The sequence below is a fragment of the Leptinotarsa decemlineata genome, unplaced genomic scaffold (genome assembly GCF_025532065.1).
Source record: "Leptinotarsa decemlineata unplaced genomic scaffold, Ldec_3_MD MMD2_P_RNA_scaffold_1, whole genome shotgun sequence".
Taxonomy (NCBI): domain Eukaryota; kingdom Metazoa; phylum Arthropoda; class Insecta; order Coleoptera; family Chrysomelidae; genus Leptinotarsa; species Leptinotarsa decemlineata.
In genome coordinates, this window is record NW_027412523.1 from 5,467,467 (window position 1) to 5,493,594 (window position 26,128).

The window sequence follows — 26,128 nt, forward strand, 5'->3', positions numbered from 1 at the left end:
CATCAAAGTCACCTTGTCTGCGTTGAGTGACGTTGATCAAGGTCGTTCAAGGGCAAACTCAAAACAATCGTTCAAAGTCACCTTGGTTATGTTAGATCGTGTGGGTGCCAAACTGGCTCGAATTCATTGGAAGTCAAAGTCACCCTGTCGAAAATATGGGAAAAGAATGAAGGTCATTCAAGGTTAAACCCAAAACAGCACCTCAAAGTCACCTTGTCTGCGTTGCCGTATGACGCATGTCAAGGTCGTTCAAGGACAAACTCATAACACCTCCTCAAAGTCACCTTCGCAACTTCGTGTGACGTAGAGGTCATTTCAAGGTTGAAAGTGGTGGGGGGAGGTTCTGAAATCGGCTTAAACTAACTACTTATGTCATTATTATTTAAAAAAAATTGTCAATCTTAGTTAGTTTGAGTGGAGGCTGGAGTTTGATGGATCACTGAGATCACAGCTTGTATGCAGTGAGATGACTATAAATTTCTTTAGACAGGAAAGGAATGTACCGGTCTTCAAGGATGAGTTTAATATGAGCGCTAGTGCATTTAATGTGGTATTAGAAAGGTTATCAAATGTTTCAATTGAGATTGTTTCTATTCCAACGACCTTTTTATTTTTGAAAGAATGAATCATTTCTTTGAGCTAATTGTTGAAGGAATTGAAATTGCCAATTGTTTTAACAAATTTAGTCAGAAATTCTATTTATTACAATGGGATCAAGATGTTTAATTACTTGCCCTCAGATGTAAGATAGGCAAATTTGATCAACAAAATGTTTAGAATAAGAGTAAAAACATTTTTGGCTGATAGACCCTATTATAATTTGCAAGAGTTCTAAAATGATAAGGAATAGGTAAGGAATAGTTATGTTTTTTGTTAATCCTTCCGCTCTAGAGCAGGGTCTCCAAACTACGGCCCGCGGGCCAAATCCGGCCCGCCAGTGTCATCAATCCGGCCCGCGACAGCCAATGATTTACTGTCATCAATCTGGCCCGCGATAAACAATGATTACCTAATTGTTGTTACTATTGCTGTGATAAGTTGAAAAAAACACAGAATTACAATTACTCGGTTTCATTTAGTTGCAAGGTAAAACTTAACGACAGAAATGATGACAAAGAAAACTTAAGTATCTAAGTTTAAGCATATTAATAACTAACAAATGATTGAAATGAATCAAAGTAAAACAAAAACACTAATGAGATTTATGTAATTGTGATTTTCCACCAACAATACTTTGTAGTTGTGGATCAATTTTACTTGTAGCAATTATCAAAAGAGATGCTCATCGGTTAATTGGGATCTGTAAACATTCTTTGTGTACGTCATCTTGGAAAACGTTTTCTCACACAAGTAAGTAGTACCAAGAACAGAAAACAACCCACGAGCAAATTTATGCAAATTATCAAATTGTTCCAGTGGAAGAGTCTTATACAATTCCAACAAAGATGAATTTTGATATTTGTTCTTAAGCATATCACTGCACCCTAAATCAATAATTTCCATTTGGACTTCCGGAGCCAAGGTTTCAATGTCAGAATCAAAAGGATTCCGAAAAAGCTTAATTTCATTCGCAATGACATCAAAATCTGAAAAACGAGTATCAAAATTTGTCTTCAAAGCACTCAAAGTTTCGATTGCAAAATTGACGGGAAATTCAGTCTCTGTAGTGTGGCTGAATATTTCACATGTTTCAAACTGTGTGAAACATTTTTTACGTAATTGCGATTGAAATAGTATTATTTTCTTCCTGAAGGATTTGATATTGGTGTATAACTCAGGGAGAAGCTGATTTTCTCCTTGCAATCTAAAATTCAGTCCGTTCATATGATTTGTCAAATCGACATAGAAGGCTAACTTCCACATCCATTCACTATTTTCTAAATCGGCAAAAGGGCGCTGCTTCTCATTTAAAAAAAATTCGATCTCTGCTCGAAGTTCAAAAAAGCGCGTGAGGACTTTTCCGCAACTAAGCCAGCGTACGGCAGTATGATATGGTAAATCATTTTCTCCAATCTGTTGAATAAACTCGCGGAATTGTCGGTGATTCAGCCCAGTGGATCTGATGAAGTTAACAACTGATATGACTGGTTTTAGAACTAGAGACATATCCAAACATTTTCCGCACAAGGACTGTTGATGAATGATACAATGTAAGACTAATGGTTTTGAACCAACATCATTTTCTACAGCCTTTGACACAAGTGCAACCTCACCTTTATTTTTACCATACATATTTTTGCCTCCATCAGTTGTTATAGATTTCAAATTTCTCTATCGAAGGTTCTTATTTTTTCTAGACTAGGATAGTCGCAAAGTGCGACTATGCTAGTCTAAAAATATAGTTAAGGACAGAAATTGGCTCTTGGAACAAACTGAAAAAATCATTATGGCCCGAAGGCTTCAAAGTTTGGAAACCCTTGCTCTAGAGCAATAGTAATTGTTCAGTTTATCTGCGTTTATTGGTCTTGCTCTTTTCTTTCTTTTCACCAGAAATCATTGATCTTTTGATTTATGACTTTCTTGCAAAATTTTGCATTGATAGTGAATATTTTTTGCACATTTTGTATTTTTATTTCTTCCTACAGTCTTCTAGGCCTAGTTCATGGCCTATACTTTGACGTTGATAAATTTCAAAAATTACATTCAGATGTTGAAGGAAAAAGTACATTATTAAGAACCGAATTTGCAATTTGCAAAGCGTTTTAGAAATCATGCACTGAAAAAAATAATCTGCAAGAAATCATAACACCAGGGACAAAGTCGCTTTTTTTCCAACCATAAAGTAGAAAGAATCTGTTACGCACTCCTGCAATATTGCTGCAGCGAAAGTAAGCTGCATGGCATGTACCATTTCCGTTCATCTATCCGATAATGGTACTCGCTGTGCAAAGTTGAGTTAACACGATAAAATGTAGGAAGTAAGAGTCTTTAACTGCAAGTTTTAAAGTCACTCAATTAACTGCTTTCGAATCTATCGATAGGCATTTAAGAATTTTTGGATAGTATACGTTTAATGATTTTCTTTTAATTTCCTTAGGAGAACGATAAGAAAAAAATTCTCATCTGAAACATTATATAATATCAGGAAGGAGAAAATAAATGTGAAAGAATATATATATTATTTTGTTGAATATAAACCACATTTTTAAAAAGCATTGGTTTGAAAATATGAATAAAAGGTGTTGGATACTTGAAATTGTTCGAGTTCAGCTTATTTTTACGATAAAACGTTATCTGTTAGAATGTTTCAGGGATTTCAATGTTAAAATCATTGAAATGAAAGCGGTATATTTTTAGGAGAGAATAATTTTTCGGGAAGAAAATTTTTGGCCTTTTATTTCTCCATCTTTGTACAGAAAAATGTGGGATTCTTCCAAAGAAAAATCACATTTTCCTATTCAGTTTGTACTCCAAACATTCGTTATGGAATTGAACCAGATATCATTCACAGGTTTACTTCACAATATAATGTATGAAAGAGGTAAACTTTCACTCACTGGATAACATTACAAAATGAAGCAATCGATTCATTCATGACATCACGACTTTATGCCACTAATGAGTTAAATCTACTCATGTCATCGATGACAGTACGTAATGACATTCATTCGCTCATTTGATTCGTTCCCAGCCATGAGAGTCTTGTTCAAAGGGAAAGAGGTATCATTTTAGGAGAGATTAATTTTTTTAGATAATTTTTTGGTTCTAGACCAGGGGGTCTAAAACTTTAAAGCCTTCGGGCCATAATGATTTTTTCAGTTTGTTCCAAGGGCCCAATTTCTGCCCTTAACTATATTTCTAGACTAGAATAGCCGCAAAGTGCATGACCTAAGCAAACTCACGCTTTTTTTGCATTTCAATTATTATTGTGTATTGTGACACTTAACGACATCTAGTGGCGAGTAGTGGTACTATGTACTATCTTTTTCAGCTACCCGCTAGGTGGCATTAGGCGTAGTTAAATATTTGGAATTACCGCGCTGGTTCGAGAAAGTTCTGGTTCTAGCTAGTGTATTCCGATCACCTCGAGATGGCAGTAATAATTGCATATAAAAAGGCTAGCGGCGCAACTGCGAGTTAGTCTAATTTAATTCCGTAATGAATAGGTTGACAAATTTCGGATGAAATTTGTAGTCCAAAAAGTGCAATGGCTTTTGCAGTACCTATGGTTTGGCGTGAGCCTACCAATCATCCAGACGACTGTTATTTCTGCTTAACTCCTCCCATTAAGCAAGGTTTATCTATGAAGAAAAGAGGAACGGTTAAACACCCTAATCTCCCATCTGCTCTTCGGCCTGTACCACACTCAGACAATCTGCCAGTCCCTTCTCCACCCCAAAACTATGAAATTTTAGAGGAAGGTGATGAAGACTGTTTAGAAGGAGCAACCCATCCTTTTACATCCTATGACCCTGATTTTGAGGTAAGCGATAGGTCTAGTGATCCGCACAGAATTAGTCAAGCAGAGTTGAGTGACCTTATAAGAGATCTTCGCTTGTCTAAGGAAAAGGCTGAGCTGTTAGGGTCAAGACTACAACAGTGGAATCTTCTAAAACATGATGTGAAAATATCTCAGTACAGACAGCGTCAAAAAGATTTGCTTCCTTTTTTTGAGAAAAAAGAAAACCTCGTAGTTTGTTCTGATGTTAATGGTTTGATGGACTGCTTGAATTTGGGTCACACTCCATCTGAATGGAGACTGTTTATAGACTCTTCAAAACTAAGCTTAAAAGCTGTACTTCTGCATAATGGAAATCAGCTACCCTCTATTCCTATAGGAATAGAATTCACATGAAGGAAACGTATATAAATATGAAAACACTTCTCCAATCAATCAAATATGAACAACACAAGTGGCACATCTGTGGTGATCTGAAAGTCATTGCTATACTCCTAGGAATGCAATTAGGGTTCACCAAGTACTGTTGTGTTTTGTGTCTGTGGGACAGTCGGGATAGAAAATCTCACTATAAAAAAATGAACTGGCCTACACGAGACCTAAACCCTAATGAGAAAAATGTAGTTTACGAGCCTCTTGTAGATCCTAAGGATGTTCTCCTTCCCCCATTACATATTAAGTTGGGACTAATGAAAAACTTTGTGAAGGCCATGGACCAGGAAGGACAAGCTTTTAAGTACTTGAGAGCAAAGTTTCCCAGGTTGAGTGATGCTAAAGTCAAGGAAGGCTTCTTTATTGGGCCTCAAATCCGTGAAATCGTAAATGATCCTGCTTTTGACATGATTTTAACAGGAAATGAAAAAAGAGCCTGGGAAGCCTTTAAGGGGGTTGTACATGGGTTTTTAGGTAACAAAAGAGATGATGACTTCACAGCATTGGTTAAAGAGCTTCTTCAAGCTTACCACCAACTTGGATGCAACATGTCCTTAAAAATTCATTTTCTTCACTCTCATCTTAATTTCTTCCCACAAAACTGTGGAGCTGTGAGTGACGAACATGGAGAAAGATTCCATCAAGACATTGCCTTAATGGAACAGAGATATCAGGGCCGTTGGAATGAAGCAATGCTTGCAGACTACTGCTGGTCTGTGTGTAGGGATGCTCCAGAAGTGTTTTATAAAAGACAAGCTAAACGACAGCGATCTTACAATGAATCGGATGGACTTAATTGAAATTTGGTGGTACAAACTTCTTTTATTTGTCAAAACACTAAGAATAATGTTTTTTTTATTAATTTTGTACTTAAAATATTCTAAAAGAAACATAACAATATTGTTTTATGTACTTTCACTTTTCACGTATAGTATAACTACTCTTTAAGATTAAGTACTGTGTATCTCAAAAACCAGAGCTAATAAAAATTTTTCATTGTTATTTTCGTTTTTATCACCCCAAAATTAGTAGAAATTGACTAATTTAGTGTAGGAAACATTCAAAAAATTTTTTTTTGTTGTGTTGTGATGGGAGGCAAATGTTTAAGCGTTGAAGAGTTTAATTTTCTTTGTATAACAAGTTATGTCTTCCCCGGTCTCCCCTACTTAAAAGACGTTCCACCACGCTGTGTTTACAGTCTCTAGCCAAAATGTCAATTCAGTATATCTCTGAAAACACTACTTGCCCACGACATGATGGCCAATGTTTTCAATAATTCTAATCACCTGTAATTTACTGTGGCGAATATAGTCGCCACTAAAAGGAATTACTTGCTAACCGCATTCGCGATAAACATTTTCATGGAAATAATCATTGTTGCATATTGTAACAATCGTTTCAAGGTCCGAAAGAAAATGAAGTACACATCAGAATGACGCATCGTGATTGTTTTCTCATAACAATTGATTAATATTCTCATCAGATTATACCCGGCAAAAGTGTTGCCACCATAATATCAGAACAGATTATTGCATCAATGTTATTAACAACGGATGAAGTACGCAAATAAAGATTCAGTTATCGAGGTTAAAGTTTGTACACTTTGGATACTGATAAGATTAGTTCGAATTTTCCTTCAATATTTTGTGTAGCGATTTATTAAGTTTCAGTTAGTTCCACGGAAATGGCGTCGAGCAGGTACGTTCTTTGTTTATTTCCTTTGTTTATACTTGAGGGAAATTCAGTCATATGAAACAACAACTCTACCAAGACAGCTGATGACAATCAGCTGTCTGATCAAATTAAATTTGTAGAAATTGTAATATTTTATAATTTTTTCGAATTTTCGCTATAACGAGTAACTATTTATTTTCAAAATATTACAAGAATATTTTGTCAAATGTCTTTCAGGAGTGCTGCAGGAAATGAAATCTTCAAATTATATAAATCAAATTATCCTGTATCTATTTTTTTCACATTCATAACAAATTTATATATTCTTTACGCTTTTTGTTTACCAATTTTGTTACTGATTTCCACTACCTAAATGAGGTTATCAATTCGACACGTATGTGCCTAATGTAATTGAAACTGCAATATCTCCACATATAATTAGGTATTTATTAGAACTTCCGAACGAATATACAAAAATTGTATATGGTGTATAGTCTATCCATTCCCAATTGGAACGGCAATAAAAATAAGAGTACAGTCATAAACATTTCTTGCCTGTGACCCCTAGTCGCCCAGATAATTAGTAAACGTTGCTGGACAGGCTGAATACAAATTTTTTGTCCGTTTCACAATATTTCTTTATCAGTGCCGTGTGTTCGTGGGGTTAGGTGAGGTAGTGAGTGGTTTTGCAAACCGATTTTTGAATACTTTTTCTAGAGAGCAATTACCCTAACACCAAACTGATATTTTTTCACTCGACGCGCGTTTCGCTAACAAGGTTAGCATCTTCAGGAGAAGCAAATTGATACTGAATCTAAAGACAAGGGTTAGTTGTTTATATACCAAAATATACAAATAAATTCGTCAACAATAAATTAAAAGGCGGACAAATTAATTTGCAGGTGTTATAATTTTGCATGCCGGGAATGAAAGTGGTTTCGTACCTAACGCTGCTTCTGTCGGCCGAAAATATAAAAGATTCGTCTGCTGATTACCACGAAGATATGACTGCGGCTTTATTCGAAACCTGGTTCAGTGAGCAGCTTCTCCCAAATATTCCTCCAAACTCGGTTATTGTTATGGATAACGCTTCGTATTGACTACAATACCAAACAATAACACAAAAAAGCAGATATTGTTGATTTCATGCGAAATCATGACATGGAAATACCCGAAAAGATTCCAACGAAAAAGGTATTACTGGCGACCATAAAACAACGTAATTTCAAAAAAGAGTATATTATTGATTCGATGTGTGAAACACTTGGTCATATTCTCTTACGTTTGCCTCCAGACTATTGTGTGTTCAATCCAATTGAAATGGTTTGGGCCACAATGAAAGAAAGCTTGCGGAAATGTAATCAGTCACCGACTTTGAATGCTGTAGTGCTTGACAATATAAGACGAGTGGTGAATGAAGTAGGTAATAGTGATGTGTGGAGAACTGTGTGGCCCACGTTATAAAAGAAGAAAACAAATATTATGTGCAAAGTTCCATAAATCCGATCGTTATTCAACTCGATGGTGATTTCACCTCATCCGAATATAGCGAAGAAGAATTTTGATTTTTCTAGCAATTTTGTTGGCTTCTATTATTTTGTAAATATATGTTTGACGGGAATTCGGTGTGATTATTTGTGTTCTCATTGTATTTTAGAGTTTTCGACTCGGAAATCAACTACCTTAAATTCCGAAGTTTTTCATAATTACCCATGATGGAAAAATTCAGTTGAGATAACTTCTTCATGGGGTGATCAATTGCTATGATTGCAAGAATAAGTAACTGAAAAACTACCACTGACAAAATAATATACCAACGCCTATGTCGGCATATTATTTTTTGCTGTTCCAATTGGTATTGGAAATACTATAACTATGTATGTTTGAAAATGGCGAACAATGATTCTTCAAAAGAGTTAATGTTTCCATGTTAGGAATTACACGTTAAAAGGTAAGACCTCGTTAGTCCTTAGCACGCACAAGTTTCGACTTTCGAGAGTTGTCGTTCGTAGAGGAGCGGCAGCTGGTTAATAGAAAACAGATTTTTTTTACTGCTTTTTGGGTATACAACCTTCCGTAACCAGAAAAATAAAACTAAATCAAAATTATTCTTCTGACATGTTTCAAATTAAAGCGTTGTTCACAAGTTAATTTTTTGAGTTGTATTGGGTTTGGGTTCCATTGATTATTCAATTCGTAGGCAAAATTTATAAATACAAGTATTTTTAATACTCAGTAACTTTCTTATTAGTCAGTGGGATATGCTTGAAAACTGGCAGTAAACAAATCTAAAGCAAATGGAACTTCAACCGTTCAAGCCAGTCTCTATATACCTACACAGTAGGTTTAATGGACTGACGCCTATCAGAAAACAACTACTTCCCTGGCTAATACCACGAAGGGCGTTGGATTATATCCGACAGGCGTCAGTGCAGGAATCTTCACAGAAAATTTCCTGCATATGCAATTGGCAATACAACTGAAATTGTGCCCGTTCCATAATTGAAGGTCGACTCTTTCTATGTCACTTCTATGAACGATAAATGACACTTAAATTGACGTTTAATGTCAGCCGGAGAAAAACAACAGTTTCTTCATCAATACAATTTCAGCTAATATACAATTTATATTTATATAAAGTAAAAAATTATATACTTTGATGAAATCGTAGTTTTAAATGGATTGTTTTATTCTGTGTCTGAAAGGACAATTTACGTTTTATCGAAGTCGATCAAGAGTCGTTCTGATTGATATGTTTATTTACGTGGCACAAACAAAGAGTGGATAACCTTGAGTCATGATCTAGAAACAAAAAAGGGTTCTTGTTCATTATATAACAATCGATGCCTTGATCATTGTAAGTAGTTTTGAAAATCTAATCATCATTTGGTGAATCGTTTCAAGTGTTTTTGAGAGTTCATAAAATGTGTCTCGTGTACAAGATGACACTTCAGAGTGATAACTTTTCATAGATGACGTGGTTCTGAATTGATATCGGTTTATATTTCTAATGCAGAAGTTGAGGAAATATAGTATTTTTTCTTCCTGGTACAATCATATATATATATTTCAATTTTCTTTGCAATCTTTGGAAGTTTCTCATTCTCCAAAAGTTGAAGGAAAACAAGAGAAAACGTGTCTCTCAAAAGTCAGCATCTGTTTTACAATTGATGAAAATTAATAAACCAAAGGTACATTACTATAGTCCGTTCATAATTTGTCGATAGCACAAAATGAGGGCCCAAGTCATAAAACGGTCGTAAAACTCGTAAAATCATAGGCGGAGGTTCCTGAGGTGTTTATTCATTAAATATAAAGCTTCAGTTTATATTCGAAACTTGCCTTGAAAGGGTGAAGTTGTTACGAACGAAAATGATTTTTGGTTTAGTACATTTTTTAATCGCATTTAATTTACGGCTCGTTGGTATTTCGGCGTCTAAGGCAGTAATTAACGTCTCTAATATTTATTTTGCGAATTTTGTGCAGTGAGTGAGTAACTTTTTTTCATATTCCTACAAACATATACGTACCTTTCGTTCCTGCTTGTTTTGTTTGATTGCTTGCGATGGCTTCGTCATCATCATCAACATCAAGTTTTACACCGGTACTGTTGCGTACAGTCAGTAAGTCTGTCTATTCACCAAGAGAGAAGACTATTGTTTTGAACGTTCACGATGCTCTGGTTTCTCAGAATCCCACAAACACTGTTCAGAACATAATCAAGAGTTGTGCCAACATGACGGGCGTAGGGGAGTCAACAATATATAGTTTCCTATCAGAAAGAAAAAAAAAGGTATAACTAACCCAAATACAAACGAATACTTAAAGAGGGGGAGAAAACCTATTGAAATTGATGAATTTGCCAAAAATGGTATTCGAAGGAAAATTCACGAATTTTTTTTACAAAAAAGAAATACCCAACTTAAACAAAATTTTACAAGAAGTTAGAGACGACCCGGATTTGCCTCATGTCGGACGAACCAAATTGTGGCAAGTTTTAAAAGAATTAAATTTCCGGTGGGAGAAATCAGACCGAAAATCACTTTTGATTGACCGGGAAGAGATAATATGTTGGAGAAGAAAGTATCTAAGATCTATACGAAAATTTCGGGCTGAAGGAAGGCCACTATCAGGACGAAACGTGGGTAAACGCAGGTCATACTCTCACAAAAATTTGGACAGATAAAAATATATCAAGCTCCAGGCAAGCCTTTATGGAAGGTTGGTCATTCACGACTAGTTGAAAGACTTCCAACGACTACGTGGAAGAAACAGGATATCATTGACTGGCTGCGGAATAAGTCCCTGCCTTACGAAGATGGAATGGTTAAAGCAGAACTTTTAAAAATTGCCCGGCAACACAAATCTAAGTTCAAGAAATACGTAGTTGACAAAATGGCGGAAAGACGAAACATCACAGTCCTTAGACTTCCACCCTACCACTGCGAATTAAATCCAATTGAACTCATTTGGGCACAAATGAAAAGCTATGTGGCTAGAAAAAATACGTCATATAAAATACAAGCTGTACGTGAATTGTTATATGAGTCTTTACAACATATTACAGAACAAAATTGGCGAGATGCAGTAAGACATGCAATAGAAGAAGAACAAAAAATGTGGGATCTTGACAATATAATTGATGCGACTGTAGAGACACAACCGCTAATTATTAACCTGCAAGACGACTCGGATTCCGAAGATGATCCTGTTTATTTTGAATTTGAATAGTTTTGTAAATAATCGTAGTTTATATCATTTAAAAATAGGTATTAATTAAATAAATGTATCTTTTACAAATTGCAAGTAACTTATTATTTTTGAATAAAATAAAGAAATTTTTTTAAAATAAAAATACAGTTTACAATACCTACAGTTCAAGAATATTAATATATTTATTTATTTAAAGTAACTAATGTTTTGATCATATACTCTACGACACTGGTCACTCATTTCCACTCAAAATACCTACATAATCGGATTAAAAGTTTTATAGCTGTATTGTATTTCTTCAGATACAAGGTGGGTTAGTCGAAAACATCTTAAACTGCCAGTTTTAGTTTGGTTTTTGTTATTATATCATATTAGCTGTCCTCTCTGTATTTCAGTTCTCTAATGAGGGTCAAACTTGCAGTGAGCTATCAATAAATTATGAACGGACTATAGAGGGTACATTATTTTTATAATTAGTTGTTCTAACAGCCTTCGTAACAGGCTGTTTTATCTGTATTGAGTTTGACATTTCATTCCTGTCGCCTCACATAATCAACAAAGTAATTATTATTGGTCTTTGAGACATCAATCACATCATATTAACAAACCAGCCTGCAATAGTTCAAAACGCAAACTTGCTATGCAACATTAGATTATCACTGATCGAATTGTCGGAACCTCTGAAAACCCATGAATTTCTGGTTTTCAACTCAAGTGAAATTCCCAGTTTGAACGTTACAATACAGTTTTCTTCAAGAATACATCCTCGTAAACCTTTACAAATTATAAAAAATCCTCTATACTGCATTCGTTTCCCGTCCTCCGTCGAATAGTCCTTTCAAATGACTAGAGAGATACCAGAAACTGAATATTTTTCAACAAATCGCTCGACAGCGAGAATTATATATAGTGTCCGAATTCACACAAGCCGCTTATTCAAAGTCCTCTTTCACAAGTCTATTGTGTCTGTTACGTAGCTTTATTGAATTCAGGGTACGTATTTTATTCGTAATTTATGTATATTCGTTTATATTATGGTTTTGTTAATCGATCAATCTGCATGATTATTAATTTCGTGAGGTATTGCATATTCACTAACTAAAAATTTTCAAAATCGATTATACCGTTTTTATTGTGCATAACTCAAAAATTATTTATATAGAACGTAAGTCATTTCATTCAACGACTCCTACAATTTGAAAAATTCAAAAATTGTAATGAAACTTTGTACAGAGAAAGGGCAAACTTCTCAGTTCACTCCGATTCAAAGTATTTTTCCAAAAAAAAGCGTCCTATTTATCAGTAACGTGTCGTATTTTATAATTTTGCCAATCAAAAAGAACTCATATTTATCTCAACGTTTCGGAAACTAAAATTTGCCCCCATCTTCAGAATTGCAAAAAGTAATCTATCTTGCAGTTTTCACCTTTGGTTCTATTTTATTTAAAGAACGTTAACTGATTAAAAAAATGTATCTCCTGAAAAATGTTAAAATTTATTGTATTATTACGATTTTTTGAATTTGAAAATAAGCAGTAGTTATTAGTTAATTATTTCATTGAAGGTAGCTTATAAATGATGAAATGAAGTTGACATTATATATCCTCAGTTTACATATGAAAGATAGTGAGTAAACAATATATAAACACTAAATATACATTACACTGGTAAAGAATATGAGAAAACATGAAATAAACAATACATGACGTACCGATAACTATTTATAAATAAAAATAGATTTCACATAGTTTTGGAATATACAGTGTGTAACAACGAAAACTTAACAGAGCCGTTTTTGAATATAAAAAGTAGGATTTTTAAAAAAAGCTCGGACATGTCGATTTCTAATTGAAGGGGACACCTTTCAGACTAATCAGATTTTTTGTAGTACGCACCCCCTCGGAGGGGTGCGTCCGACGATCCTTATTTAGATAGGGAAAGTAGGTCGAGTGGCACCTTGTTTTAAAAATCTTTCGAATACCTTTACAACTCTGTTAAAAGAAAATTTGTTTAACGATTAGTTTTCGAGATAATTTGAAGTTAAAATTGCCATGTTAATAATACATTAGACAGACCACTCGGTAACTTGTATGCCTAAATAAAAAAAATTTCGAGCAGTTCTTCTCATCAGTTTTTTGTTGAATAAAATCCCTTTTTTAAAATCAATACCCACTCCTCTTCTTCCAGTTTCCATTAGTACATCGTTCGATTGTTTTGTTTAAACGGATCGTGTATTGTTATTTGTTTAAAAATGCCTTACACTACTGCTGAAAGGGTTTCAGTTATTGCTTTATTTTTTGGCAACGACCAAAATGCCAATAGAACATCAATTTTATTTAACGAGCAAAACCCTGGTAAACACCGAAGCAGAAATCACGTCCTGGATTTGGTCACAAAATTCAGGGAGACAGGTTCGGTTTTAAATAAGAAAAGAAATGTTCAGAGAAGGGTAGTGAATGACGATAATGCGATTGGAGTGATTGGTCAAGTCATCGCCAATCCCAGGTTAAGTAACAGAAGTTTATCAGCAATGGCCGGAATAAGCCATATGAGCGCATGGAGAATCCTTAAAAACCACAAATTTCATCCTTACTAAATTAAACTTGTTCATGAACTCAATGAGAATGATTTTGACCGACGACAGGAGTTTTGTGAGGGCATGAGTGAGAGATTCATGCAAAATCCCGAGCTGTTTTATAACATCTGTTTTTCGGACGAAAGCTCATTTTATTTAAATGGTTGCGTGAACCGTCACAATTGCCATTATTGGTCGGATGAACACCCAAGACAATACGCAGAAATACATACCCAACATCCCCAAAAGTTGAATGTCTGAGCCGGAATATTAGGCAATCATATTATAGGTCCATTTTTCATTGATTGAAATTTAACCGGTGATTCTTATTTACAACTTCTTGAAGAGGCAATACAACCTCGTATAGTTGAAATAATTGAACAGGATCCAAGAAAGCAAGTTGAATTTATCCATTTTCAACAAGACGTTGCACCACCTCATTATGCCCAGCTGGTTCGAAATTTTTTGAATAATCATTTTGAAGGACAATGGCAGAAGAGGTCCAATTGAATGGCCATCACGATCACCAGATTTAACACCACTGGACTACTTTTTGTGGGGATATTTAAAGTCTAAAGTTTATGTTACACGCATGGAGCAAAATGGCGCATTTTGAACATTTACTCTAAATTTCCTATGTGAGTTACCCTTATTAAGTGTTACTTTTTTTGTGTGTGCTTTAAAAACAATTATTGGGATTTATTAACCCTGAAACAGTTTTTTAAACTTTTCTGTGTCATCAACATTCAAGGAAATCAGCAGGTTGTATTCGTTGTGTAGGTAAGTTTTTAGTATGATTCACTTTTTCATCAGAAGCATAAGATATCCACGTCGAAAGGAAACCTTCATAAAGAGGTGCCGCTCAATTTAGCTGAAATGTAAGGGTGGTAACCAACCCCATCCCCTGAAAAAATCTCCTTGTAATAAACAAATAATTCTTATTTTTTTATGAAATCAAATGGACACGTATTAGCAGGTTGTCATAAAAAACAAACAAATTTTTTTTATGAAAGTTCTGAACGTAAATTGTACCTTAAAAACAATTTGATTTATTTTAAAAAGAGTTGAACTCAATAAAAATACCTGCAAATCTTCAAGATATCTCAAAAAATAATCATTTGAAAGACCTTTAAAACAAGGTGCCACTCGACCTACTTTCCCTATCTAAATAAGGGTAGTCGGACGCACCCCTCCGAGGGGGTGCGTACTACAAAAAATCTGATTAATCTGAAAGGTGTCTCCCTTTAATTAGAAATCGACGTGTCCGAGCTTTTTTTAAAATCTTACTTTTTATATTCAAAAACGGCTCTGTTAAGTTTTCGTTGTTACACACTGTATGAAGAGAAGAAGATTTTTAGTTTTTCAATATTATAGCATTAACTATTGAAGGATCTGACAATTCTGCATTAAGGAGAATTTCTACCTGAATTAGTTTTTCTAAAAGATCATAGTTTCGCAAATCTCTGCAAGTCAATTTTTGTTATCATCTTTGGACAATCGACACGATTATTGAATGTTTTATTTGAAATTTATGTTTTTCCGTTAATCAGCTGTCGCACTCCTACGAACGACAACCCTCAGAAGTCGAAACTTGTGCGAGCTAAGGACTAACGAGGTCTTACCTTTTAACATGTGAACTCTTATATTATACATTCATTTTCTTTGTACGGTTTCAAATGTGGTATAAAATTTTTGTTAACGATAGAGAATCAGATTTTTCGTTGCCTGATAATAAATAATTCTTGACAATTGAAGTCCCGAAAAAAATTCGTGTTGTCGATATTTACGAAACCAAGAAAAAAACAAATGTTTTGCTGATGTGGACAGTGAGCTATTCATGTAAATTGTACCGTAAGAAGCATATCGCAAATTTTTTTATCGATATGTCGTGTTATTCTCCACAGAGAGATTATATAATAGTTGAATGTAGTATTTCGATGATATTAATTGAATCCATTAGTCTTAAAAACATTGAAAAGATAATGATGAATATATTAACTAGAGGTTTTTGCTGACCTTCAGATTTTCTGGTTCTCGCTGATTAGTGATTAGTTCAATGAGAGTTTTCATACAGGGATGTGAATAAGAGTTTTATTTATAAAACGTGCCTAGATATAAATGAAAATAAAAATATACTCGTCATAATTGCAGTAAAGAACGCAATGAAATTCTAAACATTTTTGCGAATGAATCATCAAATGAAATTATATCCATGCAGAAACAATACAGGGTGTTTCCTTTCTACGGTACGAAGCTTCAGAGGATTATTCGATAGGTCGTTTTAAAAAAAAGTAGATAGAAATTATTAGGTCCAGTGGCGACTCAGCAACTTTTGACGACGACAAAGTGACGACATTGATATAAGCTTCTGCTCTTCTCATCAAAGAATTCCGCACCCGTTGAAAAATGCAAGCTATGACGCGATCCCTCAACATTTCCTCGTTTTCAATGGACCTAGCATAAACTAGAGATTTTAGGTGTCCCCAAAAGAAAAAATCGACGGGATTGAGGTCCGGTAACCTCGGGGACCAATGCTCATTGCCTCCTCTTCCTATCCATCGTTGGGGATATGCTAGGTCTGAAAAAGTTCTTGCTATCACACTAAAATGAGCAGGAGCTCTATCATGCATAAACCGAGAGTGATTTCGGAGACCAATGGGAACATCTTCCATAAGTTGGGGAAGCTCGTGTTCAAAAAAATGTAGGTAAGCATCTCCATTCAAACGTAAGGGGAGAAAATAGGGCCCAATTAAATGATCCCCAATTATGCCTATCCATACATTAAAAGAGGATCTGTCTTGGAAATGAGTTTGCGTTATCACATGTGGGTTATCTTCAGCCCAGATGTGGTTGTTATGGAAGTTCATGATACCATTTCTTGAAAAATTAGCCTCATCTGTGAAGAGGATTTTCGATAAAATTTGCGAATGTTGTTCGACTTTTCTTTGAAGCCATTGAGCAAATTCGTTTGGAAATCACATAGCGTAAGTGCCTGGACACGCTGAATATGATAAGGATAATTGCTGTTCCTTCAAAATTCGGTAAACTGGCATGTGACTCACATTAAAAGTTTGACTAATTTTCTTGTACTTGTCTCTAGATGTTCACTAATTTCTTCGAGAACCGCCTTCTTCAATTCTACATTTCTTGTAGTCCGTGGCCGTTCTACTGCAGAATTTGTTTCAAAACTTCCAGATTCGGAAAGTCGCCGGAAAAGATTCGCAAATGTCGCTGCACAAGGAGTCACGCGTTGGGGATACCTTTCCTGATAGATGCCTCTGGCCTCGCTCGAATTTCCGTCAGCCAAGCCATTTGCAAAAAACATATCAGCCATTTAAGCATTCGTAAAGTCGGGCTTGGTACCAAAAAATCGCTTTATTTACCCCGAACTCTGAATTTGTCAATTAATAGTTGAAAATGTGACAGCGAACTTCTATTTTCATAAACAAACTTTCATAGCCTAGTCGATTTAATCAACTTCATTTGCAAGCGGAGAGTGACAAAAATAATTGAAATCAAATTTGTAGAAATAGAAAATTGTAAATATCTCGAAAACGATCACCTCCAGCGTTGTTGAGGAGGTGTACCTTTTTTACTTGGAAAAGGTGTGGGAATTAGGTTTTTTCATGAAAAGTACCAAAAGTTCACTGTTAAAAAAGTTAGGGCAATTTGAAATAAATAATGACAGCGTACGCAGCGCCCTTACATGAAAATTATTACAAAATTTTGATTTCCCACGTCAAAAAAACTCTGGGTACCGAATTTTGTGTAAATAAGTTATTTTTTGCAAGAGTTATTTTCAAAAAGCGAACAAAAAAATTCAATTTCAACACCCATACCTCCGAAACGAAGCATTTTCGGACACAAGTTTATATAGACTTTTTTTCTTAAAATTGTCTCAGAAATACGTCACTTCAATATTTTAACGTATTTATGTTACACCCTGTATAATTTTTATACTTCCTTTCTTTTAGGTATAAATTATTGAAAACGCTGATTATTTATTGATAAAGCCAAAGGTCCCTGACAAAATAGCCAATTCCTTTCACATACACCGTGGCTTTTTCTTACGATCTACTTTTCCATCACAATTCATCTGAACGATAGTAATAAAAGACACAGTTACTGAAAAACATACAAAAGGTGGAGTATCTTCCATAAATAATTTTCCGCATCCAATAATATCGAATTAATTATATGTGATTATCAATTCGTTATTAATAATTCGAACATTAGATTTTCAATTATGTTTATTGTAATTGCATTTGATAAAAAACATTCGAAACTTTTCTTTCGATAATCTCAAACACATCCGTCTTGAAGTGGCATTTTCAGATTAAACACCTTGAAATATATCCAAGTTGAAAGTTGATCGAGTAACCCTGACTAGCAGTTGAACGGTAGATTATATAAAAAAATATTTATTCAATAAGCACGGATCTATGACGATTGTTACAAAAAATTCACAAAAAGTGGAATGATTTGACACGCACAAGGAGAAATAATAATACAATTTCAACTTGCTTCGATTTGAAAAGATATCATTTTGGAAAAAGTGAACATATTTTTGGGTCTGGAACAACTTTTTATTTCACATTCAGGCACTTCAAAATGGAAAAAGCAAGCAAACAAGGGCGTTTTTGTGAGTTTTCGCCTTCGGGAAGCTTCTGGGTGGCTCCTGTTGTCGTAGAGGACCCACCTTTTGGTTGCGCAAAAGCAGAAAAGGACAGACCTCGGAAGCTGACAATTTCTGCCGATCGTTCAAATCGTGGGGTACCCACTTTTTGAGCTTTTTGACCTTTCCAATGTGTTTTAAACCATCAAAAAGCGCATCCCAAGCACAGTTTGTAATGGGTCAGTCTCCAGCAGGGTTTTCAAATCCTCGTCCTGGATTACTGTAGGTCGACCACTTTGGGGCTTATCCTCGAGACTAAAATGTCCGGAACGAAATTTCGCAAGCCAACTTCTAACAGTGCGTTCATTGACAGTATCATTGCCAAACGCGTGGTTGATTTGTCGGGCTGTTTCGGCAGCGCTCGCTTTGGTTTAATTTTAATTCGTAGAGAAAAATTGTTCAAAAGTTGCCTAACGATATCATATAGTAATGAGCTGAGAAGAGACAAAAAACTGAAATTTCGGAAAATGAGTACGAAATTCTCTATCGAGATTGAGATTTGGAGCTTCAAATGGTCAAAACCTTTGAAATACATTTACTTTTTCACTCAGATCAAGATCTTCAGATGATGTGGTGCTGCAGGTTTTTCCGGGTTTTCCTGCAGCTGAAAAAGCAAATGCGCTACTGGAATCAATCAAGTCGCCCCGGAACGCCAATGGGCTTGTTTCATGATTTTTGGTTTATAGTTCACTTGATAGAAATTTTAAATTGAAAAACAGTGCACTTTGTTTCATCTCTCTAAGTACCGTAGTTTTCCCGTAATTAATTATTAAAAATCGAATGTGGTAGGGTAGTGACGTCACGGCCCTATTCCCGCTTCTTATTCGATTGACCAATAGGAACAATAAAAATAATCAACATTGCCAAATTGTAAAATTTACGGAGCCTATAATTATCAATTTAATTATGGAAGTGTATATGAACCCGTTAACGTTTCAATTAATGAAAAGTTCTCCACATGGAATAAAATGTACACGAAAAATCATGTTTGGAAATAAGTTCTACATCTAAAATCAGTACAGAAAGTCGAAAGACCACAAAATATTTACCTAAACTATGATTTTATGCATTATTTAATAATATACAGTTATGAAAATAAAAAAAGTATAGCAAACTGAATAAAAGAATCATTTCAAATATTCAATTTATTCTACAATCCTCAATTTGTACAACTGCAATTTATTATAAAAAAAAACGATTTCGACATACATACATCTTTCTAATATAGCTACTAAATTCAAGCGTTATAGGCTCGCTTGGGTAATCTGTTGAATCTTCCAAATAAAATTTAACTATTCTGTTTCATACTTTCAGTAACAGGATTAACTCTGTGGAGAATACTAGAAGTTGAAATAAAAAACTGTGTCATCAAATTCAATATTTTCGTTCCCTTTCATTAATAGTCAGTTTTTAAATGATTTCTATTAAGTCTTGGGAGAGTAGAAATATTGTAGTCCTTTCTTTTCAATACTTCCACGCATTTTTTTCTCATCATTTTATCCTTTAGGAACCTAAACTCATTATATGAAATAACTCACTTATAAACTAATGCGCTTTCTGTTTTCTTGTGCTTTTCCGCATAATTAAAATCAGCATAAGAATGCACCATAATAATATTCGAATATATCAAAACACTTTTAAATCATACACAAACTAAACTCCTTAAAAAAACGAATTGTTCCTACGCGAGCTGTTAGCTAAGAAAAAGTTGAAACTCACTGTTGCAAAAACAAGCAGAATGGATCCGATATGACATACATTTTCAATGCCGAATACACCAATAAATTGTGATAAGGGTACTCCATTTTCTTGAGAAAATAAACGACCAAATAAAATTTTCTGTATTTAGGTATTCATTCATTTTTTTAAGAATAAAGCCAGCAAACAAATGAATATACAATAATAAGATCGTTCGAATCCACGAATTGAGCATAAAAATAGACAATAATATTTGCCTTTTTTAACTAATATAGTACAAGTTATATCTAAATATGATTCTAAATAGAATTAAACGAGCTGTATTTTCAAATGGTTTTGGAATGCTCATGAACCCTAATAAAATAGATCAATTATGCATTGATGCCACCCACCAAAAATAAAAAATTCAACGTTACTGGTATAGTAGCCATATTGTCATCCAGTCAGCCAACGCCCTCTGTAGTGCATGCGACAATGTGCTCTTTCTACTGTTAATGGTTTCCACAAACTTCGTATTTTTGTTAAAATAATTTCACAATGAATATTGAGCCTATATCAATCAATCAATCAATCACTGTACTTTATTGTCTAAGAAAAAAATCTTATTGACAAAGCATATGAAAACAGTACCATTACACAAAATAACATACACATATATAACACATATATGCACATATATACACACACATATATATATAAATTACAAGTTATCAAGTAATTATAAAGAAAAATAAAAATAACAGGTGCAGACAAAATAAAAATATAATAAAATATAATAGTCAAAGTTATGTAAAATTTCCAGAACTGTAAGAAGTTCAAAAAATAAAACCTAAATCAGAAGCTGGTCTCAAAGCCTGTCTTCAAAATATTCGACCAAGCTGTAATTCGCTTTTAAGAGCAAAAGTTCTTTTACACGGTTACGGAATACCTTGTAGTTCACTATACTTTTCATTTCGGTAGGTCAGTAATTTATTATTGATAAATAGGGGTTTGCAATGGCAATACTTTGTAGATGAATTTCACTGCTCTTTTTTTGCAAAACGAAAACAGACTGTAGTAACTGTTTGCTACAAAACCCCCAGAAGGCGACACCATATCTCATGTGAGATTCGATTAAAGCGTAGTACGCAGTTTTACCAGCCGTTGCTCCCAGTTCTTTAGTGATAACTCTAATGGCATAACAGCTAGATGAATGTTTTTTGTTCAGATATTTTATATGATCTTCAAATTTCAAAAAGTTATCAATCCAAATTCTCAAGAATTTAGCAGATTTTTTATTTTCTACCATATGAGTTTGAAGGCAGAAATTTCCATGCACAAATTTAAATGATAGAATGTTAGTTTTGCTGAAGTTAAAACATAGTGAGTTTGAGTCACACCAATACTTAATTTTTTCTAAATCAGCTTTAATGGTACTCTTCAAGGAAACCAAATCCTTTCCACGTCACAATTAAGTGGTGTCATCTGCAAATAGTGTAATTTTACCATCAATATTGATGTTAGGAAGATCATTCACATATAGGAGAAATAAGATAGGACCTAGAACAGATCCTTGAACAGATCCTTGTCCTTTGTCAAAGCTGACTCCCGACAACTTATCAAGAGTCGATTTTGAAACGATCGATGAATTTTACTTGAAAAATTTGCAGTACTTTGGTACCGAAATGAAGAATGAAAAATTGAACCGGTAGGTGATATATTTAGTTGGTCCCTCTTTTTTATATGACATTAATTTCAGACTTTGTCTTTCATCGAAGGATGGAAATTTTTGATTTAGTTTTTATTTTATCTCGGCCAAGGAGCAGTACGGTGACTGAAAAGAGAAGCAAAAATATGTACAGTGAAATGTAGAATTACTCCAAAACATATCAATCCAAAAATAACCTGAAAAAATATTTTTCGAAATGTAAACTAATGACACGGAATATGCAGCAAAATAGGTACCCGCCGAGACCTACTTTTCACAAAAAAACGTTCTGTAATTAAATAATTGTAAGAGTTGTATCCACTCCGAGTTGACAACAATAACAACAAAAATGGCGTCTGTCAAATTGGATCATCAGATGTGTGATTGGATATTAAAAACGATTTCACTTGGCAACTCCGCTCTAGACACGATCAATTCTATTGGTCAACAGACACGCGGCCAATTTAAATTCATGCTTTTCGAGTTATTTTTTTTTCTGCAAATATAAAGAGATCATGGGACCGATTAGACTTGATAAGTATAATATACCCCTAACTCGATCAGTCTATAAGCAAATCAGTATTATTTTCCATAGCATGAAACAAGCCTATTGATTTATAATTTCATGATTTGTATTTTAGAATTATTAAAAACTTATATTTGAAATTATAAAATGGAACGCGAGACAGTCCTATTACAAAATTCTTAAGGAAATATGAAGTTTCCAAGGTTTTTCATAAACATCGTAACCCTTAAAAATAAAGTAAATAGAACGCGTTCAAGAGTCTTTGAAAAACTTCTACATTATGGACTAGCAAGGATGATACGATACCATTAGTTATTTTACATAGCCGTTAAAAACCATCTTCATGAATTAAATCTTCCTTATCCTGCAACCTTGGCATTTTGCAAAATGCCGTGTTTAGATTCGATGTTACGCGAAATATTTATTGCCTGAATATCAATCGTATCGATTCTATTATAAAGACTATAATAATAATAATAATAATAATAAGCAGGTGGTGAGTGGTGAGTTGCGACACCACTTACCCGAGCAACTGGTACAAAACCGGACCGGCCCCAGACGCACCCGGGAAAGAGAACTCTATTCTAACCGCCCGGTGGACAAGGTTCCCAGTGATCAAGGAAGGGGCCCCCACAATCGACCCGCTCGGAGGGGTCAGAGGCAAGGTGGTGGGGCCCATAACGATGATTTGCCTACGAATAACAACCTTGGCAATGAAAACGGACGCTTTGAGTGGACGCATGAGCTGAGAGATAGTCTTATGCATTGCTACGAGAGTAGTGAGCCCGCGCGAAGAGGGTACATGGCGAGACTGCATGCTCTGTGGTGTGCAGGGCTATTTAGCTCCTTCCCAGCCTGCTAACGAAGTGGTAGAAGTGGCAGTTCTACCACCCGTTGGCACGGCTGGAGGGGAGACTCGCACCATACCACCAATGGAGACGACAATCAGAACACGCAGGGCGCTCCACAGGATTAAGCCCCTGAAGCCACAAGAACTGGCTCGTTTGGATGCGGAGGTTCATAGTGTTCCAACAGAAGAGGCTAACATCTGGCAAATCAACACCGCCGTGTATAACGTCGTCCAATCGCTTTCCAAATGAAGGACGAAATCCCGGCCTTGCGGTTCGGAAGATTGAACGGCGTGTACACAAGATGGAGGCTAAGATCACGTCGGCGAGACAACACGCGTCTCGTATCCAATGTGTGATGGACTACAGGGCGGCCAATAGGCCTTTCACGCCCGCAGTGCGGCGAATAGCCGCCAATCTACGACGTATCCATCACACTCTAAGCCAAGGCGTGCTGGTGACCACCAAACAGCACTGCCTTGATAGGATACGAATGCTAGTGGCTGCTAAGAAGTCGCTAGTGAGGCGAGCGAGAAGTATCGCGGAAAACCTTAGGTTCCGCGAGAAACCTCGCTTATTCCAAGAGCCTCCACGTGTTGTGGATAATCCGACGACTGCTAATCAGGTGGAATCCTTCTGGAAGGATATCTATGAACACCCGCAGCCACTCAACTTAGACACTCCAGCCCTAGCGCAGTTCGAAGCTTTCAACAGAGAGCTTCGACAGCCAGAGCTCAATGAACTGCGCAACCCGATAACCCCGGATGACGTTCGAAGGGCCCTTCTGGGTTCCAATGACTTTGCTGCTCCAGGCCCAGATGGGCTGAACACTTATTGGTGGAAAAAACTACCAAGCACCCACCACCATCTGGCCGGAGTTTTCCACTCTTGGCTGGACGGAGAGCAGCCGATTCCGGATTGGTTTATCGAGGGGCGGACCGTTTTTATCCCCAAAAGCGGAGATTTGTCGATTCTTAAGAATTACAGACCGATAACATGCTTGAATTCGTGTTATAAGTTGTTCACAAGCATCTTATACACACGAATACTCACCGCAGTTGACCGAGTGTTCGAACGGATATAAGAGCAGAGAGGGTCGAAGAGAGGAGTCGCTGGATGTGAAGAGAACCTGCTCATCGATAGATGTGTAACGCAGGACTCGATACAATATGAGCGTAACCTTAGTTTGTTTCTTTTAAAAACCACAAAACCTCCAGTAGTAAATTGGGAAGAAGAAGTCTACAAAAACTCAGAATTTCTGCCATGTTTTCAAGGACAAAACACAAAAACTACAGGATATTCTTGAGGCGCTCTAAAATGAATGACCATCCAGAAGGCAACATCTTCAGATCAAGAAACTGAACGCCCTGTATGACAGATATATTATGGTTTAATGAGCATCACGAAGTGCCGCCTTAAAAAAGCAAACGAGATTCCCAACATATGTCATTATGCAAAATTCCACGCTTAATTTATAAAATAAATACGTATAATTATGCACCAGAGATGCGTATATGAACAATTAAATCCGCACTTCGTACGTTTTATTTCCAGCATGAACGAATCATCGTCGAACGAAAGTCTCCAACTGAAACTCAACGACGGCGAGCCTTCCAAAGAACTCCTGGAATGGGCAGCGGAAAACATTGCAGAAGATCCCGACAAGAAAGATTTACTGGTCTCCGAATTCAGAGACATGATTTTCGGTAAGAATTTGTAATGTTCTGCTCTTCAATTGACCCTTTCTATTTCTTCATTATAGAGGAATAGGTATGTCCGACATAGGTTAAGCTACTTTAAGTTAAGTTAGGTTAGGTTAGGTTCAAAGGGACTGGATTTGTTTGATCTTTCACTACAATCCGCTAGGGTTTTTTAGTGGAGCTTCTTGATTATATGGCGAGTGATACATCAGACCAGATGTCTGTAATGAACCTTTGCCAAACTCGGGTGGTTTCGGGTTATATTTTCAGGAGAAATTACTTTCTTGGGTAGATACGAAATGTTCTGGCTTTTTACTTTTCCATCTCTATACAAAAAATGTATAAAGAAACAAATGTAGAAGGCTAAAACCGTTCGTTTCTAAAAAATAAAATTCTCATACAATTTAGATCATTCCTGGTGTAACAATTTTTTGATAAGATTTTTCGAAATATGAATAAATACTTCAGAATAAACCAACCTTGGTAGATTTAGCCAGATGTCTAAAAGTTTTTGCCAGGGATTCAACAGCTACATCATCTTTCAACTAGTCGACATTTTTTCAAATTTTTGTATTTTTCTAATCTTCCGCTCTACCTATTCGAACGAAACATGTTTCCATTCTCATAATTTTTATAAATACGAGATTTTAATGTCATATCTTGCCCAAAAAATACCCACATTGGCTCGTTAACAGAAACAAAAACCCTCCAGAAATTCGTCTTTGTTGTTGCAAAATTTACCTAGTTTTTTATTTCATTATGAAACGGATTCGGTGTATGGAGTTTAACATGTCAGTAATCAAATAAAAGTATTTCTTTCCATTCTTATAACATTCATATTTGATAATTTTTTCACCAAAAATTTAGCTGCAGTGAGTCTGAAATACTTTGAAGTACCTACCTAGTTTCTAAGCAAATGACAATTATTTGCAACGTTTGTTGAAATGATTTCATGGACCTCATAATATTTGTTTCTATCATTAGATGTGTGAAAAAAAATTCATTCATTAATTTATCTCAATAGCCCTTTAACGAACTCGAATTCATCATTCGGGATGCCGTCCTCCCCGTTGTATACAACATAAAGTCCTTTCATTCACAGACTTCGTGGCATGTTTAATAAATAAGAAATTTATGTTACCACCACACTCCTGAATGGCTTTCTCTAAACCTTATCTGTTTGGAAATGGGCTGTTTCAGA

At 35.4% G+C, this 26,128-nt stretch overlaps 2 protein-coding genes across 2 annotated transcripts in view; one reads left to right on the forward strand and one right to left on the reverse strand.

The window, feature by feature from the left end:
• Window positions 1-26,128, reverse strand: part of LOC111503957 (uncharacterized) — a 130,560-nt gene that overhangs the window by 35,146 nt on the left and 69,286 nt on the right. The window lies entirely within an intron of this gene.
• LOC111503963 (alpha-tocopherol transfer protein-like) overlaps window positions 6,344-26,128 on the forward strand; it is a 29,049-nt gene continuing 9,264 nt past the window's right edge. Inside the window, exons 1-2 of the mRNA XM_074182982.1 lie at window positions 6,344-6,529; window positions 24,782-24,933. Coding sequence (XP_074039083.1) covers window positions 6,516-6,529; window positions 24,782-24,933 — 166 coding nt within the window. The 5' untranslated portion in view covers window positions 6,344-6,515. The remainder of the gene's footprint in view (window positions 6,530-24,781; window positions 24,934-26,128) is intronic.